Raw genomic sequence first — 21,575 nt, forward strand, 5'->3', positions numbered from 1 at the left:
TCGCAGAGTGTCGGCCCAGCCAACCTTGGAGCCCTTCTTTCCTCAAAGCGCGGCTGAACGCCCAGGACTTCCGGATAGTGCTGGCTCCCCACCCAGGACAGCCTCCCTTCATGATTTCTGGGTATTGTAGTCCAGCTTGTTCCGGTTTCTAGGGAATGAGCTGTTCTCAGTTACGTCTCTCTTCACCCCAAAAACTACAAAACCCAGAATATACCGCAAGTTCCTCTCGTCCAATAGGAACCCCCCATGTAGTGAGGCGCGGAGGCCGGCTCTCGCAACTCAAGATGGCGGACGAGAGTGAGACAGCAGTGAAGCCGCCGGCACCTCCGCTGCCGCAGATGATGGAAGGGAACGGAAACGGCCATGAGCACTGCAGCGACTGCGAGAACGAGGAGGACAACAGCTACAGCCGGGGGTAACGATATCCTCGGAGTCCAATTCCCGTCCAGTCTCCCACAGCCTGGGTCTCTGGGGTGCGGGGAAGTCACCGGGAGCTTAGTGTAACCCCACCCCCATATTCTTATTGGCTGAGACGTTGGGGTCCTGCCTGGCGATTGGTTGCTGTCTTTGTCATTTACCAGGGTGGGTGCTCAGTATATTAAGGGCCGGAGACATTCAGTACTTTTATTATATAAAAGTTCTTCTGTGTAATGTTCCACTCGTGTGCTTCACCTGCATTCAGGGAAAAGAGCATGTTGGACGATGGTTTCAATGCACAACACGGGTCAATGTAACAGAACAGTTCAAAGGAACGTTACTTATAGAGGTGTGTGAACAACGTGATTAGCAATAAACGAATAATAAAACATTTCGCTGCAGTTCACCTTCAATGAGGAAATAAGTCAGGCTGTACAAACCATAATTATGTTGTAAAATATCACTACAGGAGAAACTCAAAATACAAACTTACCTTATAAAACCCTACGTGTAATTACTGTATGATAATGTTTTGATGTATTCGGTGCCTGTTGTTCCAAATAATCCATAAGTTTCCTGAACAATATATAATCAGATCCTGGATCTTCGCTCTGTTAACTTTGTGAAATAGCCTCAGAGCTTCAAGAAATTGAGTGATGTATCTTGGTCGGGGGGCTTGGAAGTGGGTTTAATACGGCATCTCCTGTACTTTACAGTTTTGCCTGCTAGTAACTATTTGTTACTTGGGCAGAAGAAATTCATCAGGCATTTCAATGCTGAGTTCTATTTCCAAATCAGGTTTTGTTCTTATGAGCCACACCCTGTCATCCTTCTTTCTTCATATTGTTACAGTGGCTGGTGCTGAAGTTCACTCTGTCCCTGTCTGTCTACATTTACATATATGTTTTTTAGTGGAAAGTTATGTGTAATTTTGGGTGAGTCTGTGGTGGTCTGATTTAGTGTGTGTGTGTATGTGTGTATGGTAGTCCCATTTTCATAGCCATGATGTCATTTGCAGTATTAGCAGTCATCCTGTAGGTAAAAGTAGAAGGTTGAAATCTTTGGATAAACTTAAAAAAAAAAAAAATCTATTGCCTTGTAGAGATGGAAGAACAAAGGATTATTTAGGTAGTTTACAATTTGCTTGTGATGAATCCTGGGGTTAAAAAGATAAAGCTTTTATGTGTTTTGACCAGGATTAAAAATCACAAGAAGAATGTAGAAAAAAAGAAAGTTTGTTAGATCTGGTTTTATAAGAGTGTGTTCTTTTGCTATAACTCACAACAGATATAATGTAACAAAAGCCTTGAAACTTGAGATTCCTAAAAAAGAAAGCTTTTAAAGAGGAAATAGGAACAGGAAGAAGGGAAAGTGCAGCCCTCCTGAGTAGAAATCCTAATCATAGATGAGAGTTCTTGAATTCAAAAGTCATTTCAGAAGGCTTTTTCTTTGCTGTGTGTGTAGTCGCTTTTATTTTTCTCTGCTAAACTGTTGCCCTGACTAACATCTATAGCTCTCTAATTGGTTTAGTTCTCTATGATCTGTGAATCACTTTGCAAAACTGTTTGACAGAAAGTTCTGTTTTATTTATAGTACAACAAAGAGGTAACCTTAAAAAAGAACTTTGACGGTGTTTTGTTGTTATTGTTGTTGCACGTACATATATGGTCTGGGTGAACAAATTTATTAGCATCCCAACTCTAGAGGTCTGTGTAAATGAGTTTGGAGGTGGCAGGTGACAAACAGAGGACCTAGCTCGGAGGACAGTCTACTTCTGACACTTGGAACCTAAGGTCAGATCTGAGGTCTTGAATCTGAGGAGTCAATATTTTCTTATTAATTGTCAGAGGAAATGATTTTGGGAAGAAGCAGTGTGGCACAGTGGGAAAAGCATGGATTTTGGGGTCATTCATACCTGGGTTCTAAGCCTGGTTCTGACACTTGACCTGTAACCTTGGGAAAGTTACTTAACCTCCAGTTGTAGGGATTAAATGAGATAACATCCAGAATGCAGCCTTGCCCCTCCCTCGTGTTCTTTCTTCGTATCTTCTCCGTCCTCCTTCCCCCAGCTTGTGCTCTTATCCCATACCCTGTTGTTGTGTACGTGGTGGTTTTTTTTTTTTTTTTTGTAGCTTTTATAACAGCAGTTAAATAACATGTGTCCAGTCCCTGCCTCACCTGACTGTAAGGTGCTTGAGTACAGGGACCATATCTTTGAGATGCCTGGCACTTAATGGGCATTAGTGAGTATTTGCTGAATGAACAAATGGCAAATGTTAAAATCATGGCTCAATGTTAGTGGAATTTCTCCTCTCTGAGGGGAAGAGTGTCAGATTTTTCTTACATACACACTTTCTTTCCCCAAATCAGTCTCACTGTAAGCCTTACGACAGTTTTCTGTGAACTGCTTACAGAAATCAGGGATCCTCTCATTTGCCCTGGAAAGTTTCCACTGTTTTGTTTTTGTTTTTTGTTTTGGCTTCTTGAAATTTTTCTTGTCTTTACTTAATATCACTTAAAATGCTTTCAAAAGTGATGTAAAAATTGAAGGGGAACACCTCCTTTCGATGCTAATGAGTCTTAAATACAATATGCAATAAAAGTTAATGATAGTTTAAACTAATCATTTTCTTAGGCCTTCCTTTTAGAAAGGGCTCACAGTACTTTACAGTAATGAAATAAGCTACGTTCGGGCACTGGAATACTAGGAAATACAGACATGCTAGTATCTTGTGTCCCTTTGTATATAAACTTAGTTCTTCGCTTTTCTTATTATGTGTTTTTTCCATGATTTATAAATAAACATTTGATGAGTATTAATTTCACATATGCATTGAAACACAAATGTGTGTTCACATGCCTACGTGCAAGGTATACGTATATATCTATATGTATCTGCAGTTTTTCTATCAGCTATGTTTTTAAAAATCTACTCGACAAAGGTAGGCAGCATTTCCTCCCCAGTTACTTGCCTGACATAAGTTACCCTGAGCAATCGAGAGAAGAGTCAGGCTAAAGATAATCTTAATGCTGTATCCCCCCTGCAGTTGACAGTTCATCTGTATGATTTAATTTGTTTGTTTTTAGTGAAAGGCTTTCCAAGAATTGTTATTAAAGGATAAACCTTATCAGCTAGCATTAGATTTTAGTTTTGGGTTAACAAACAAGTAAAGTTTATTTGGATGATTGGAACAGGAAAGGACTTTGATATTTTGTTCCTAGGATTCTTTTAGGATTTCTTTTGCAGTGTCATTGATACCTCTGAAATGCTGGTAAGTTGTCCCTTTGATAAGGGATGTCTCTTTCCTTGTCCAGCTTTCTTTCTCCATGGGGACAGGTTGAGATGAGTTCTTGTAAGTTTCCCTCACCGGTCCTGAGCTGTTATCCCTTACGAAGAAACTTAAGAGAAAACAGAGGGCTTTTTGCAAGGAAATGCCATAAAGCCAGCCTCTCTTGCTTTTGTTTTATTCTTCAGATTCTCCGAGAGTGGTTCTTTCCATATTTATTTGATGGCCTGTAGCTGCATCTAGCTCTTGGAAACAAGAAGTCTTTTAGGTCCCTTTTTCGTAATTTCTCCCTCAGCTTTTGGTTTTTCAAAACTAGATCAAAGCAGAAATGAAAAGAGAAACCTCATCACTGATATCAAATAAGTGTTCTAATTTTATTTCCCAATTAAGTGGCAATTAAAAAAGAAACTAATCAAGGGCTGCTTCAAAGAGAAGAGACTGGAAAGCAGAAGAAATGAAAAGTAAATGAGAGCCTATTTCAGGGAGACTGCTGCTTGTGGCAGACCAGTTTTGCTGATTTTTCACATTGTTTAACTCATGTGCTCACTCTGAAATTTCCCAGCTTTACCAAATCTGCAGTTAATCCTTCGCCTGCAGACTCCATAGATTTGGGGGCCATAGATGTAATAACTTTAGGAGGACCTCCTTCACTTCTTCTCTGTAACCTTGTCGGAAATCTCTACCCTGCAGGCGCCTCTTCTGATTCCTCAAGGAAGGTGCTGTTGGGATTGTTGCATTTAAGGCAACACAAAACATGAGGTTCTCTAGTGAGAGCAGCCGCAATGGCAGCAACAAAAAAGAAGCCAACTAATAAAATTCTTCGCCAGGGTCAGTTCTTGGTTGAATATTTTTTCTGCTGCTGCTGACTTTGAGAGACAGCTGAGGGGGTTTCACTGTTGCTAAGTGTTTGATAAATGTTATCTGTGGACGCTGGTCACTGCACTAAGCCCTCTCCATGGATTATGTCATAACAGACTTCACTTACAAACACTGATTTAGCTTTTGTAGTGGCGCTTGAGATTTGCTTCTCTGCTTCCTTTGACACCCCTGGAGGATCCATTCTGAACTTGCTGGATTTCTTTCCCCCACCGCCTTGGTTTCTGCGTCCTGACTCTGCGGCAGTGTGAGTCCTGTCTTTGGGTCCATTCAGCAACCCGTGGACTTTCCCAGGCTAAGGATCCCGTTGGTGATGGAGATGGCCGGCCCCTTTAAACTCTTCTTAATGGATGAGTATCTCTTGCAGAGGCCATTCTAGTGGGTGAAGTTTCTGCCAGCATTGAGTCATTGCTCAGAAAATTACTGAAAGTGATCTCTGAACAGCATTTGATTCGACCTTGGAGTTGCCAGGTTACAGTCTGGCTCACCAAAGCAACCCAGAGGATGTGGAATTTACACTTCTCTCTCAATCCTGTTCTAAACAGCTTAGTATTTCAGAGCTTTTGTGACCCCTAAAGAAACCAGTTAACCTCCATGACAGGAACTGGCTCGTTCACCCTTAAAATTCTGGCTAACTGTCCCGGGAAGGGCCGAGGATGGCAGTGCAAGCAATTTTTGTAATCTCTTCGTACAACCTGCTGTTCTTTTCACAGGCCTCCTGGAGTACCTTGATGGCAGTGCTAAAGTGTTTCAACTTTTCCCATCATCTAGGATTCACAGGCAGTTCTCTATATAAATAACTGATTGGTGGGACTCTGCAGGGTTTGGGGTGTTGCCTGCAGCCACAGCAGTGCAGAGGATAGGCATTTGATAGTGAGTCATGCCGTGTGGTTTCTTCTTGGGTGCCCTTGTATGCCACTTCATTCACCTCGTGGGCCTTTTGAGTACCAACAGGATTACTGGTGAACATATCACACCTCGTAAGTAAATTGATTTGTGGAAGGATTTCCTGAGATCCAAAAGTAGAATCAAAAGAATACTAGAGGCTAGGGTTTATTTAATAGGTTTCTGTGGAAATTTTGAATTTTGGCCCAAAGAATTAACTTCCAGTTTTTAGGGGTAGAAAGTAAGTGACGAAAAGTTGTGAATTTTATTTTCTGAACTCTTTTTTTCTTTGCTCTCCTAGTAAAAACTAAACCCATGGTCTGTGCTTAAGACCTTGGAACCATTTGAAACAGTTTCACTGGCACTTTCTTGTTTTAACTTTCCTAGGAATAGGACAGATCTGAAGGAGGGAGAAGATGACAAATAAGGAAGTTGATAATTTAATAAGAAAGTCGATTGTTTAAAATCTCAACCAGTGGCTCAAAAGAGCACAGCGTCTCTGCTCCTTTCATAGAATATTAACACAGCTGTTCTATGGAAACATTACTGGAGATGTTTTGCTGACCCTCTTTTGGGCTCTAGCTTTTCAGGGTTTTATTTTAGTCTGTTATGCTGGAAAGCAGCAGTCAAGCACATCATTTGTTGAACTGTTAACTGCACTCGGCACGACTGGAGGTGCTGTAGGAAGCAGCTGTATAAGATATCCCTTGCTCAGGAAATTCTTAATCTTATTGGGAAGGTAGGGAGCAACACATTATATGTAGAGTATTAAGTTGTTTGGGAGATCATAATCTTAGATATCAGTGAGAGCTAGGGTAGTCAGAGGAGGCTTTCTAAATAAAGCAGGGCTCAGTTTCCTCCTTGCCTTTAATACGTGCTCCTCTGATCCACAGAAATTTGTTTTAGGGCCCTGGGTGATGAAATGGTGTTCTTTTGGCTTTGGAGGAGTCTCACAGAAGTTCCCATAGAAACAAGACTCTAGTGTTTGGGAAGGAATGGTCCGAGTCTTTCAAGATTGGTGGCTCGTCCCTGGGTACCAGTTGGTTACTTGATGACCAGTTTGTCTCATGTCTCTGGGCCTTGGTTTCCTCTCCTGTAAACAGCAAGTTAAGCCTGGTGGCCCTGAGATTTCTTCCAGCCCTGGTGGCTGAGCTTGCAGTCACCCACAAGAACAGCTTTCTGTTCCCTCCTGCCACACACCTTTGAGTGGATTTTGTCACCCACTTTGTGTGGATTTTGAGTGGATGTTGTCACTCCTGCCACCCAGGATGGAGAAGGGGCCTGCATTATGAACCGTTCCTGCTTGTGGCATTATCTGGAAGTTCTGTGCTCCTGCTGCTCATTTGTCAGCCTGCCCCTCCTTCCCACCCACTCATACATCCTGGCACTGCATTCTGTTTCTAGAAATCAGCACTAAGGCTCATTCTCTATTCCCTCCCTGAGCTCTGACTTTATACCAGAGCATCCGTAGGGTTTCTGTGTTTGAACTGAGAAAATCTTGGCCTTCATTAAAAAATGATATTTCTTGGAGTGCCTGGCTGGTTCAGTCGGTAGAGCACGCAACTCTTGATCTTGGGGTCATGAGTTCGAGCCCCCGTGTTGGGCACAGCGCCTACTTAAATTAAAAAGATATGTATTTTAAGGTTATTTATTTATTTTGAGAGGGAGCGAGAGAGACGAGCAGGGGAGGGACAGAGTGAGAGAGAGAGAGGATCCCAAGCAGGCTCCCGTGCTGTCAGCCCAGAGCGTGATGTGGGGCTCAGTCCCACAAACTGTAAGATCATGACCTGAGCCAAAATCAAGAGTTAGACGCCTAATCGACTGAACCATGCAGGCACCCCATTAAAAAAATGTTTTTTAATGACATTTGAAAAATAATTTTTTTTAACATTTATTTATTTTTGGGAGACAGAGCATGAGCAGGGGCGGGGGTGCAGAGAGTGGGAGACACAGAATCCGAAGGAGGCTCCAGGCTGCTAACTGTCAGTACAGAGCCTGACCTGGGGCTTGAACTCATCAACTGTGAGATCATGACTTGAGCCGAAGTCTGATGCTCAACTGACGGAGCCACTCACGCGCCCCTTTAATTTTTTGATTGCTGTCTTCCCTGTTCTGGCTAATTCTGCTAATTCATCCCATATTCACTAGGGTTGGTCTTGAGCTTATCAACTTTAGAATGTAAACTTTAAAATTTTTATGTGAACTCTTCTGTCCGTTTCCATTGTAGGGACCCCCTTCCCCCAGGAAGGCAAATTTCACTAACTCTTTCCTCATTATTTTGGAACCAAATAAGCCAAAGTTGTACTTTGATTTTTGTATTCTGTGGTTCTGGCCCATCTCTTTGGAGTGCGTTAAGGTGACTGGCAGGTTCAGAGAGCTCTCTGAGATTTGTTGCAATTTGCAGAATCCCTAGATGTCCTGGGATGCCTAGCAACTGGGTATGGCCCTCAGTTGGCCTTTTTATGGCCTTTTTTTTTTTTTTTAATTTTTTTTTTCAACGTTTATTTATTTTTGGGACAGAGAGAGACAGAGCATGAACGGGGGAGGGGCAGAGAGAGAGGGAGACACAGAATCGGAAACAGGCTCCAGGCTCTGAGCCATCAGCCCAGAGCCCGACGCGGGACTCGAACTCACGGACCGTGAGATCGTGACCTGAGCTGAAGTCGGACGCTTAACCGACTGAGCCACCCAGGCGCCCCTTTATGGCCTTTTTAAATGATGCTGAATTCTTAGAGAAGGACTAGCCTGCTTCAGTGGGGTCCTCTGATTTGGTTCTCCCCAAATCCACATTGAAGCTATTCTCTGAAATGGTATTGGCTTCTTGGGACACTTCTTGAAGACTTACAAGGCCTCTGAGCTTGGTTTCTTATGAATAGTTAAAATTGCTATAATCAGCTTGAAAACTAACCCTTCGGAAACCCTTTGGATTTCTTTGGAAATCTCTTCTCTGAGTCCATTGTCATCCTGTCTGGGTTGTTGACTGTAAGACCATGGTGAGCTCATAATGTGTTCTCATGGATATAGCTCGTTACCTGGCAGCTCAGTGAAAATGACTCTTCTCGCTTTTCACTTCCCTTTGTTCTTCATCTGTCTGTATGCTTGACGTACAAGTTGAAACAGGATTGTTGCTCAGTAGGTACATGTGCAAATTCAAGGCAGTACAAGGGAAATGAAGTTTGCTCTCTGGTTGCAGTTTGAGTCTTAGAGTTTGTCAGACATGTATGTTGGTGATGCATAAAACAGAACAAGTGCTCAGTCTAAGATCCTTCCACAAAAATGGGGTCCGTGAGGCAATGGTTACACAGAAGTGTCTGCACTGAATAGCAGAGCAAAAGCAGGAAGATAGTTTTTAAGTGATTTTGCATTCTTGTAAAGATTTCTAAAGTCGGAGGAAGTAATCTCTTCTATTTTCCTTACGTGGAACTGTGTTTAGTAAGTTGGTTAATACACAGCACTTCTTCACCGTGACCTTTTTTTATCCACAGAACTTTTGAAAAAATATTTTTTATGGTAATTCATAGACAGGAACTAGGGAACTCATTCCATAAGCTGAAATGAATGAGGACTTACAAATTGTATCAACAGTGGGATACTGCTTTGTTTCCTAAATCAACCAGCTTTTAAACCTCATAATGCTTTATATAATCTTGAGAATGAAGTGAGAGTATGTCTGGAATTTAAAAACCACTTAAAGTTGTTATAGGCTGCGAATAGGCCTGTATATGATAACATCATTGAATTATTAAGTGGAAATTTTTTTCTTTAGGCCATAAATGACTTCCTGGTTAATGTTCTTTGCCATGGCCTTGAGGGTTTTGCTGAGCATCTGGTATTAAGGAGTTCACCTTATCCCCCCTCTGAATTTTATTGGTTTTTCTTTCATGTTATGCATTCTGTGTCTCATTAAGATAATACCTAGAGGGGTGCCTGGGTGGTTCAGTTGGTTAAACCTCCGACTCTTGGTTTCAGCTCAGGTCATGATCTCACAGTTTTGTGAGTTCGAGCCCCACGTCAGGCTCTGTGCTGACCCTGCAGAGCCTGCTTGAGATACTCATTCTCTCTCTCTCTCTCTCTCTCTCTCTCTGTCTCTCTGCCTCTGTCCCTCCTCTGCTCACGCTCTGTCTCTCTCAAAATAAATAAACTTAAAACAAAATTAAAAAAAAAAAAAGATAATACCTAGGAGTTGCACTTGCATATTGACTTCATGACCTTACCCTTGGACTAAAGTAACCTCCAGCCTTTGGTAGACCTGACTCCATAGTCTCCCTACGTCAGGGGCATTGAGAGGCCTGGCAGATGGGTGTAGGCAGTTATCACAGAGCAGGGCAAGGTGAGAGTGAATGAGCTAGTTGGGAACTGAAGGCTCTGGGCCTGAAAAGTTGGGCTTGATACATTCCAGGATAAGAGGCTGCTGTCACTGTAGGCTTTCTAGCATGGGAAGGACACACTTTCTAGCATGGAAACCCTTTTCACAGAGGTAAGTCCCACAGCTGAACAGAGTTTAGGATGATGTAGAAAGGTTATGAAGTCAGGGAGCTCCAGGAAAGGCTGGAGGTAACTTTTGTCCACATATAAGGTCATGAAGTCTAGACGCCAGTGCTCCTACATCTCCAACAGGAAATGGCAGCACGTGGCTGTAGGTTGCCTTCTCCCTCTACAGTACCACTTGCTGTGAGAGGAAAATTAATATTCATAATCACCCCAAGACATTTAAGACGAGGAAGACTTTCTGAATTACAAAATAAAGCTTAGATGGAATTTGCCATGATGGCATGGAAAACATTTTATGCTATTTTAATTCTTTGAAAATTGATTATCTAGAATATAAAGCAAACCCCCTGCGCTTAGCTGATCCTGCAGATTAGGGCTCAGTGTAGTCTCGGGTGGGACTGCTCATTTTGAGTTTTTAATGGAAGATTTCCAACGAAGATGGTAGAGTCGCCTTAGGCATCGCTCCCAGGCTGACAATGCCAAAATCAGTTTAGACATGGCAGACGCCAGCCATAGGTGACCCATGCACAGCACGGGTTTGAACCACGTGGGTCCGCAAACTTGTAACGGTACAGCACTATCCATGTGTTTTCCTTAGGATTTCTTGACAATATTTTCTTTCTTTTTAGCTTACTGTATTTTAAGAATACAGTGTATAATACACATAACTACAAAATCTGTGTTAATTGACTTTATGTTATCACTAAGGCTTCTCATCAACAGTAGGCTATTAGTAGTTAAGACTTTAGGGAATTGAAAGTTGCATGCAGATTTTTGACTGTGTGGGAGATTGGCACCCCTATGTCGTTCGAGGGTCAACTGTACAACCATGATGAGCAAAGCTAGATGCAAAGCGAGCCTTAAAATTCACCCATAAAATAAAGGAAACCCAATACAAAGATAAAATAAAGGAAACCCAGAAATCAAAAAGAATTGGGACAAAATATTAGGGAGCAAATGAATGGAAAATGTCAAAGAAGCCCAGTATAGTACATGATTTGTGTGTCAGTGAAGATATTGATAGAAAACAATGTTAAAAGGCTGTAGGAGACGGTTAAATTTGGCTAAGAGACTGTTTTTGCTACATTCGTTGGGTGTGTCACGCAGAGGGAAACAGCACAAGGAAGTCGCCTTTAGTAGGCTCACAGGCATGTTTCATGTAATCTCTTTGTGGCAGGAGTGGCTGGGTGCTTCATTGTTGTTTTCCCCGGATCCCCAGTACTGGGTTTTGCCAGTTCTGGGTTATCACACAGCCTGAACCAGCTGATCGTCGTCCTCTGTCCTGCAGGCTTGATGTAGGCAGTTCTCGCGATTGTCTTCCTGGCTTGGACACAGATCGTAGCAACGCAAAACTGCCTTTTTCCTCGTTCCTTCCTCCCTTTCCAGCACTGCCTTGAGCTTTAGATCCAGCTGGGGAAGCTCACTAGACCAATTGCAGTGGGAGGGTGGGAGTGGGGGTGAGGAAGCTTTCCAAAAAGACTGCTATGGGCTGTCATCATTTTAAATTCAGGGCTCTAAGGAAGTATTGGTGGTATGAATGCCCTGCTAACAATTCATTCGCCTCTGGAGCCGGCACTCTGGCAATCTGGAGAAAAAACACACATAAAATAGAAACAAGAATTGAAAAGTTCCTTCCAAACAAATAGGACGTTTCTTGCGCAGGCCCCCCTCCCACCCCACTCCCACCACCCCCAGAGCTGGTGGGAGTGAGGAGAGCTGTGTCCGCTGGTGTCCTCCAAATGCCCCTTTGGGACCTGGATTCTCTGGTCTGCTTCTGAAGCCAACAGGCCTGATTAAGGAAGGTCTGGCTCCACAGAAAGCTCTTTGTCAGTGTGGCTCAAAACAGATGATTTTTAAAAAACCCTGCATCAGTATTTACTTTGTCTTACAGTGGTTTGAGTCCAGCCAATGACACTGGAGCCAAAAAGAAGAAAAAGAAACAAAAAAAGAAGAAAGAGAAAGGCAATGAGACAGATTCAGCCCAGGATCAGCCTGTGAAGGTAACAAGGAGGCTCTGTTTTCTTGTGACTGAGAGAGTTGCTTTTTCAGACTAAAGAGTTTGGGGGTGAATGTATAGGAAGAATTCAGATTGACAGTCTCCACTGGCATTACTTCAGGATGGAGGAGTTGGACCCCCCTGCTGCCCTCTGCTGCCCTAGACCTAGGTGATTAAACTTCTGTCCGTACCTTAAAAGATGCAGCAGGTTAGACACTGACCCCCAGGCATGTTGCCCCCTCAGTATGTACAGGTACAGATAGCTGCATGTGGTGCTGTGCTAGGTGCCATAGAGCACTTCCGTCGGAACGGCCCCTGCCGCCTCGAGCAGTGGTTCTCAGTCTTTTCTGTCTCAAGTCCTCGCCAGTGGGAGAAGAAAAGGCCTGTTCTTTTGAAGGCCAACCTTTATATATTGCAAGCATTCTCTTAGCGCCATGGTCATTGTAACGGAACCTGTGAGTCCCACAGTTGAGAACCACTGGCCTAGACCTTACAAACCTAAGACTGACACACTGACCTGAAATTCAGAAGTATGGGGAGGGATTGGTTGGTTTCTTAAAAGAACAACATTACAAAACACAACACAACACAACACAACACCAGCACCTTTTATTTCAGGTGAAGTGCTGCCCCCTTCTGAGTAGACCCCAGGAGAAGCTTAAACATATAATTCCTCTCTACGAATTGCCTCCAAAACAGTGTCTAACCCTCACAAGGAATCCAGTCTCGCTCCAGTATACCCACTGTGTTTTGTGCCACGAATGTCACGCTCCATCTTGAATCTCCTACGTAATTGAGAAATGGCTTCAAGTAATTTTTTACCATTCTCAATATCAAATCCACTATGAAAAAAAAAAAAAAACCACACCCCACCGTTATTGACCACTGTGTTGGCCAGGTTCTTGCCCGGTGCTTCATTTAAATTAACCCCAAACCTTCAACATCCCTACTAGGGAGGTGGGGGTCTTCCTCGTTTTTAAGATGAGAGCAGTGGCTCAGCCATATCTCTGGGTCAGGGATTCTAGCCCAAGCCCGTGATTTGGCTTTAGAGACTTTTGTTTCATTGTTTGTCTGGGGGTGGGTATTTAGAAGACTCCAGGGGGATTTGAGCTCGAGCATGTATCAAAGTGATTCACTTTGAAATTAGAAATATTTAACAAAACACCATTTACACAGCACCTGCATGCTAGAGCAGGTAGCAGTGAAGAATCTAGGAAAAACAATAAGACGGAGAAAATGAAAATCACTCGTAGTCCTGTCTCCAGGAAAGATGCACTGTAAACATGTTCGTTTATGTTCTCCCTGTCCTCTATCTAAATGGGAAAAGAAAACAATAAAGTAAAAATATCAGAAGAAATTATGAGTATTTTTATATAATCGTAAGCCTGACATAAGACCCAGAAACCATAAGAGAAAAATTGACAAATTTAAAACTTTTCTGTAAAAGTTAAAAAGATAAACAACAGGCTGGAAAAATATTTGTAATACATGAACCAGTTTAAACTAATGAAATGAGTAGGCAGTTTACAAAATTAAACTGTTCCATCAGTGTATGAAAAGATGGTTAAATTCACAATGAATGAAAGAAAATTGATATATTTTTTTTCTCCTAGATTGGTAGAGTTTTAAGATTTGGCAAATCTTATGATGAGGGTGAGGAGAAACGTGCTCACTTGGTTATTAATTGATATTAGTTAAATGAACACACTGTTCATTGCGCTCTTAGTTGATACTCTGTTTTTAGAGAGCAAGTTGATGATATATAATTTCAAATGTGCATATCCTTTGACCCAGCACGCCTTTTTCTTAGGCTTCCTCCTACAGAAATATGTATCCCAGTGAACAAAAATAGATGTACAAGAAGGTTCATTACAGCATTGTGTGTAAAGCTGAAGAACAAAACCACAGAAATGCCCATCGGTGAGAGACTCACTGAATATACTATGGTCCAGGCACAAAGTGGACTCAGTTGTTAGAATAAGCAGGTCTGTGTGTCCACATGGAAGGGTCTCTAAGACATGGTGTTTAAAGAACAGCTTGTAGAATAATACCATATGATCCAGTTCTAGTTTTTGAAAATTGTGTGTGTGTGTGTGTGTGTGTGTGTGTGTGTGTGTGTGTGTGTGTGTGTGTTTGGAGCTTGCATGCAAAAAAGCCTGAAATTATATTTGCCTCTTTTCACCCTACCTCCTAAATTAAGACTGTTGATGACAAGGATTATATTTAAGGGGTGGGTTTGTTGGTTTTTTACTTTCTGTATGTTTTACACATTTCTGCATTGTTTGAAATTTGACACTGAGCACGTATTCCTTTTGCCATCAGACATCATGAGACCAAGAAGGAGAAACCCAGTGGGAAGCACCCACCTTTCAAATAGCCCATCGCCAATCACTCTTTTCCCAGTTGTCGTATGACACCTGACCTCTGGGATTGGGATGGAGGAACCACGCCCCTTCCTTGAGTTGCACCCCTTAACTACTGAATTAGTGATTAATCAAAAGTGCTTGTTAACATAATGGGCCTTTTCTCTCCCCAACTTTGTCTTGTCCAGATGAACTCTTTGCCAGCAGAGAGGATCCAGGAAATTCAGAAAGCCATTGAACTGTTTTCAGTGGGTCAGGGACCTGCCAAAACCATGGAGGAGGCTAGCAAGCGAAGCTACCAGTTCTGGGACACGCAGCCTGTCCCCAAACTGGGTATGTATGTGCTTTCTTCCCCTGGTGAGGGCGAGGGATGTATCTTAGCCGTGCTTAGGATGCCTTGCTGAATCTGTGAGGGAGGACAGTAGAGTCCTGGACTTCCTTCGTGGTTATTTTTAGAAGGTGGTCTTTAAAATGTAGTATAGAAATGACTAGGGGTGCCTGGCTGGCTTATTCAGTTAAGCATCCTACTCTTGATTTTAGCTCAGGTCTTGATCTTAGGGTCATTCGTGAGTTCAAGCCCCAAGTTGGGCTCCACACTGGGTGTGGAGCCTACCTTTTTTTTTTTTTTTAATGTTTATTTATTTTTGAGAGAGCAAGCACAAGCAGGGGAGGGCCAGAGGGGGAAGGAGGGGACAGAAGATCTGAAGAAGGGTCTGCGCTGACAGCAGAGAGCCTGACTCGGAGCTCGAACTCACAAACCATGAGATCATGACCTGAGCTGAAGTCAGACGCTTAACAGGCACTTAACCAGGCATCCCTGATTTGGAGCCTACTTAAGAAAAAAAAAAAAAGGAATGGAAAAGACTAATGTTCAGGGACCTTACTATTTCACAGGAGTTCATGCTGAGAACAAATACTGATTCTTTTAGTCCATCGTCATCTACTGTAAGTCACAAAGAAAAACAGTATATTGGCACACGGTCAGTGGAGATGTGTGCCTATGGGTCTGTCTTCCCACAAAGAGTTTTACAGAGGGGCTGTCTTGTTTATCTGGGCAGATGTCTCATCCTGGGTTGGGCTGAGTCCCCAGCCTCTTCCCTTTGTCAGCCAGTGCACGCTTACCAACTGCAGGTAATTTTGACATTTGCTTAACCACAATTGTTCAACCCCTGGAAATACCCTGTGCAGGTTTGGTTGGCACTCTTTAATGAACTCTGAAAGGGGTGGGACAGGCAGAAAATGTAAAGAGATGACATAACAGGCGAGTTAGAGATTCCTGCTGAGACCAAGCCACAGCTAACGTTGATGGCTAACTTCAGATGCTGCTGTTGACAAAAAGTTTCTGGAGTGGTTACATCACAATTCTGGGCCCGATTTCTATTTTCTCTGTGACTGAGAAAGTAAGTATGTTGAAAAAACATGGGTTCAGATACCAAATGTAAGTGGCCTTCAGGTTGTGCATGTACTGATCGCCTCCAGGATGTTTGGTCTGGAGGAGGGGGCAGGGGCAGGGTAGCGCCAGAGACTGGAGAGGGGAGAGGGGAAAGGGGCAGCTGGAATGGGGTTATCTATTCCAGAGGTGGGAAGTATGCGACACAGGGAGGTGCTACTCAAAGTGTGATCCTCAGGCCAGCAGAGTGGGCATTGCTTAAAAGCTTGTAGACATGCAGACTCTGAGGCCTCACCCCAGACCTGTGGAGTTCGAACTTGCAGGGGATTTGTGTCCACTTTGGAAGTTTCAGAAACTACTCTAGAGCAGATGCAGTTCTTGGACAGTGTAATCATAATCCAGAAGCAAGCTGAGGTGTGCCCCTCAGGGGGTGGAAAGCAAAAACACTGCCTGGATGGTGAGGAGCGGTGAATCGGCAGCGGGCATTATTCTAGAACCCTGTCCCGACCCACCTGCTTGTTTGTCAGGCTGCCCAGGTCAGCCAGGCCCCAGGCCCACTGGCTAAGCCCTCCAAGAAGGCTTTGGATCACAGCAATGCTGTTACTAGGACATTACTAGGAACGGGTCCCAGGGACTACTCCCCACCAAGGAGCAGGAAGAATGCAGACAGCAGCACACTCCGCCTCTGAGTGAGATGCACGACAGCATTTTGTGGTGGCTGCCAGGCATCCTGGCCCAGTTTTCAGATAGGGCTTGGGGGTTTTGGTCTGGTTTTACTCTTCATTAGGAATTTGCAAATGGGTAACTTAGCTTCATTCTTCATAGACATGGAACCCGGTAAAGAGGTAAATTGAGATCCATGGACTTCTCTTCCTCATTAGTCCTGTCACACTGTATTGTTTGCCTCAGTTTCTCCTCCTGTAAATATAGAGAGTGCTCCAAGGGTTGTCAGAAAGTTCACGAGAAAGCCACACATTTGCTCCTGAGAGCTTCCTGACGCTTTCAGGAAGGTGGAGCGAGGTCAGCTGTATTTCTTCTGGGTGTGCCTTCTGGGCCATCTACAGTGTGGGGTGCTGGGGAAGGGCCGGTGCCCTGAGCACCTGACCAGTCTGCCTTTCAGGTCCACGGTCAGGCCCAAATGAAGGATTCCGTTGTTTTAGTGAGTTAGCCCGGCAGAAAGCACCACATTACAGGCTTCGGTCGGTCGTGTGGCTGACATGTCAGCCTAGTTCTTCCAAGTATCCTGAGGGTAGTGCGGCTTACAGCTTCTTGCTGTGATTTTTTTCCCCTGAGGTGGGCCCAGTGATCATGCCTATCAAGTGTACTGTTTACTCCCCACCTTGTTGGGAGAGGTAAGATTAGGTTGTATTCCACTGAAGAGACCTGGAATTCTTGAGAAGTTTACAGCCATCCTAAGTTCACCACAAAGGGCCTTCTAAATAGCATGTTTTAGGCTGTGTGACCGTTCTGTGTTCCCAAATACAAGCATAACTCTGTTCCCAAATAAACTTTTCAGATCATGTCCTTCTACTTTTTCAAAGTCCCCACTTTCCCACTGTAGTAGAGGCATGTGGAACCCTCTCTTTTCCCCCTCATCTCCGTGGATTGGAATCTCGTCACTCTTAGGTTAGTTTTAATTTTTTTTATGTCTTTAATGTGTTTTAAGATTTTATTTATTAAAAAATGTATTTTTAATGTTTATTCTTTTGAGAGAGAGAGAACGTGCGAGCAGGGGAGGGGCAGAGAGAGAGGGAAACACAGACTCTGAAGCAGGCTCCAGGCTCTGAGCTGTCAGCACAGAGCCCGACATGGGGCTGGAACTCACGAACCACGAGATCGTGACCTGAAACAAAGTTGGACGCTTGACTGAGCCACCCAGACGCTCCTTAAAGATTTTATTTTTAAGTAACCTTTACACCCAGCGTGGGGCTAGAAGTCACAACCCCGAGATCAAGATTCTCATGCTCTACTTAGTTTTTATAAGTAGCTACCCAAGGGAGGACTTGGACTTGTACGTAGTTTCTCTGGGCTCCGAGAGAGAAGCCTCCCCACTCTTACCTTCATCCATGCCCTATTCGTTTGGTTTAAAGTCTCCCAAATTTGGGGGTGCCTGGGTGGCTCAGTTAAGCGTCCAACTTTGGCTTGGGTCACGATCTTGCAGTTTGTGGGTTCGAGCCCCGTGTCGGGCTCTCTGCTGTAAGCTCAGAACCCTCTTGGGATCCTCTGTCCCCCTCTCTCTTCCTGTCCCACTCACACACGAGCGCTCGCTCTCTCTCTCTCTCTCTCTCTCAATCAAAAATGAGTAAACATTTAAAAATAAGATAAAGTCTCTGCACGCCTGGGTGGCTCAGTCGGTTAAGCGTCTGACTTCAGCTCAGGTCATGATCTCATGGTTTGTGAGTTTAAGCCCTATGTCGGCTCTGTGCTGACAGCTCAGAGCCTGGAGCCTGCTTCAGATTCTGTGTCTCATTCTCTCTGCCCCTCCCCCACTTGTGCCCTGTCTCTATCAAAAATAAATAAATGTAAAAAAAAATTAAAAAAAAAATAAGATAAAGTCTCCCAGATCTCACATTCTTTGTTTCCGAGTCCTTCATGGTTGCTGCATTGTGTGGTTTTGAATCTTTGATGTTGGAAGACAGAACGTTGTGGGGAAAGGGTACAGAAAGAAACCCTCTGAAAATCCAGGGTTTTCTTTTCTAAAGTTTCCAGCATCCTCAGTTGGCTACTTGGTTTGGGTGGTCTAGAGATCATTGGCTGCACTCCCAGCATGCTCTGAGGCAGCCTTCCACACCGACGCAGCAGGAGGCACTCAAGAGCCCTGAGAAGCTGGAGGATAGGTCACTCCCTGCAGGTGGAAGCCTTGAAGCTAGGCTGGCAGGAGAACATTGCAGGAGGCTCTGGCCACTTCTGCGCTTCGTTGGCACCCTAGACTGTGAAGCTTTCTGAGTATTTCCTGTAACTCTGCTTTGTCAGCTATGTCTCGAAGATATCAAACAGCCTTGAGGCAACCTGGGAGAACTGGTTTGTCATTGTCGGGGGCCCTCATCTTGCTGGGTGGCAGGTGCCCGTGATGATGAGGACCTATGCTGTTGTATTCATCAGCTCCCACCCCAGAACTGGCACATTCTAGGACTCCATGAACATATGATGAAGGAGTGAATGGAAATGCTTGTTGCTTAGAGTGCCTAGTAACCAGCATAAGTGAAAAGATGTAGCCTTTTTTTTTTTTAATGTTTATTTTTGGGAGAGAGCGAGAGAGAGAGCGTGAGCAGGGGAGGGTCAAAAGAGAGAGAGGGAGACCTAATCTGAAGCGGGCTACAGGCTCTGTGCCATCAGCACAGAGCCTGACACAGGGCTTAAACTCACAAGCCGTGAGTTTGTGTGACCTGAGCCCAAGTCGGATGCTTACCCGAGTAAGCCATCCAAGTGCCCCTATTTTTTTTTTAAGTAAGCTCCACACTCAGTATGGAGCTCAGTGTGGGGCTTGAACTCATGACCCAAGATCAAGAGTCAGACACTTGGGGTGCCTGAGTGGTTCATTTGGTTAAGCGTCTGACTCTTGCATTTGGTTCAGGTCTTGATCTCATGGTTCTTTTTTTTTTTTTTTTTTTTTTACTTATTTCAAAGTTTTTTGTTTTTAATTTATTTTGAGAGAGACAGAGCTTGAGCTGTGGAGGGATGGAGAGAGAGAGAGAGAGAGAGAGGGAGGACGGATATCCCAAGCAGGCTCTGTAGAGTCAGCACAGAGCCCGATGTGGGGGTCGAGCCCATGAAACCCATGAGATCATGACCTGAGCTGAAATCAGGAGTTGGATGCTCAACCAACTGAGCCACCCAGGGGCCCCATGATCTCACGGTTCTTGAGTTCAAGCCCTCCGTCGGGCTCTGTGCTGACAGCACGGGGAGCCTGCTTAGGGTTCTTTCTCCCTCTCTCTGCCCCTCCCCTTCTTGCACGGGCATGCTCATTCATTCTCTTTCTTTTTCTCTCTCTCTCAAAATAAATAAACATTAAAAAAAAAAATCGGATGCTTAACCGACTAAGTCACCCAGGTACCCCTGAAAAGATTTAGCCTTGAGATTATTGTAGTACAGTGGGGAAGACCACCACTATCTTGTCCATGGAAATCATTTAGAAAAAAATAAAAAGATTCTGACGTTAGGGGCGCCTGGATCGCTCAGTTGGTTGAGTGTCCCAACTCTCGAGATCATGATCTCAGGTCATGATCCCAGGGTCCCACATTGGGCTCTGTGCTGGGCGTGAAGCCTGCTTGGGATTCTCTCTCTCCCTCTGCCCCTGTCCCCAATTTGCGCTCCCCCGCAAATAAATAAAGTTTCTGGAGTTAAATATATTTTGGAAAGGGTATAAATTCAATAGAAGGCCGGGAACATCAACCAGCACCTCAACAAGACTAGCGTAGACATCTTAGTACTTTCCAAGGGTCTAGCCCTCAACTTTGTAGCCTCCCAAAATTTTGCATGGTGGTGAATTAGAATTAGATTGACTTATATTCAATTAATTCACAAGGGCCACTTTATGAATAAATCAGAAGGCCAGTTTCTAAACTAGGGAAGAAAAATATAACCTCTTTCCCAAGCAAACCTACTGGGGAGCCTGATGTAAATAGGAGGTAGCTGGACGCTTCCTTGCTATGTGTCCTCGCTGTTGCTTGCGCTTTCCAGTTTGTGACTCTTAGCATGTTGGTAATGACTTGCTTATGAAATATTCACCAGAAGATGGGACATCTCGTGGGAACAGGGACCTTGTCTTTTCCCTGCCGTATCCCAGTGCGTGACATCCGAAGCAGGGTGTTGTTCACGAATTGTGTTGAGTGAGAGAAAGTTAGATGGTCAGTCCCAAACAGTGTTGTCCTCAGCTCATAGCTTGAGCTGGCCGTTTCCGCTATCCCTGCCCCATGGGTCCGTGACCGGGGAGGGTCTGCAGCTGCCTGTTACACATTAGAATGACATGTTTGGGCCAGGGGTCTGAAAGTCAGGAAAAGCCCAAATTGAGTGCCTAGTGTGTACAGAGCCTGATGCTGGGAGCAAGCAGTGTGGGTCCCTTTTGAAGGCTCAGTTTTCAAAACACATTAAACGTTGCCTTCTTCCAGTTGTGAGTATGAATGAGCTATGAATTGTAGACACTAAATAATTCCAAGGGCCAAAATTAAGTGGTCGATTTGTTCAGGTGTCTCACATGAGTCCATTTGGGCTGTGTGCGGGTATCAGGGCTGTATCGTCTGACACCCCCAAGCGCTCCCCACACACTCCACAGAGGAGGGGTGTCTGTCCAGGGTGGGGATGTCATGTCAAGGGTAACTTCCTGGCAGCGTTGTGTGGATTCAGTGATTGAGCCTAAAGATACTCGCAGGACTCTGTAAACACTGAGGGGCCAAGTTGGCGGCAGCAGTTAACTGGCCCACGTTGCTGAAAGCCAAGGCTGGCAGGGCCAAGATTGAGCCTGGCGCCTCGATGCCATCATCTGGTTCAGCAGTGGGCCCGGTGCATTGTTGCTGTTGACACAAAAGCAGCCTTGTTGCAACTCCTTATAAATCCATCCAGGTTGATGGGCCTGAGCCAGGACCATGAGAGTTGTTTTTACACCAGCCGGGAGGCAGGAAGCCAAATTAGTCAAGATAAATGTTTGTCATTTAGTAACCGAAGGGAGATTTAAAAGAATTTCCAAAAAACCAAGCACCTTGGATCTTAGTGATTATTCTGAAGCTTTGCCACGAGTTGGCTCTCAGTTGGGGACGAAGGGTAGCTGGAAAGATGGTCTGCAGTTGCCAAGCACAGAGTGTTCTTCAGATGGAGGGCTCCTGGGGACAGGAGGAATTTGCTGCGGTCGATGTCTAAGCTGAGCCCCCGCTTGC

At 44.3% G+C, this 21,575-nt stretch overlaps 1 protein-coding gene across 1 annotated transcript in view; it reads left to right on the forward strand.

Moving 5' to 3' along the window:
- Window positions 1-239: 239 nt before the first annotated feature.
- Window positions 240-21,575, forward strand: part of NMT1 (N-myristoyltransferase 1) — a 30,783-nt gene continuing 9,447 nt past the window's right edge. The window contains exons 1-3 of the mRNA XM_043584758.1: window positions 240-415; window positions 11,848-11,956; window positions 14,504-14,648. Coding sequence (XP_043440693.1) covers window positions 285-415; window positions 11,848-11,956; window positions 14,504-14,648 — 385 coding nt within the window. The 5' untranslated portion in view covers window positions 240-284. The remainder of the gene's footprint in view (window positions 416-11,847; window positions 11,957-14,503; window positions 14,649-21,575) is intronic.

Source organism: Prionailurus bengalensis, chromosome E1 (genome assembly GCF_016509475.1).
Source record: "Prionailurus bengalensis isolate Pbe53 chromosome E1, Fcat_Pben_1.1_paternal_pri, whole genome shotgun sequence".
Lineage (NCBI taxonomy): Eukaryota > Metazoa > Chordata > Mammalia > Carnivora > Felidae > Prionailurus > Prionailurus bengalensis.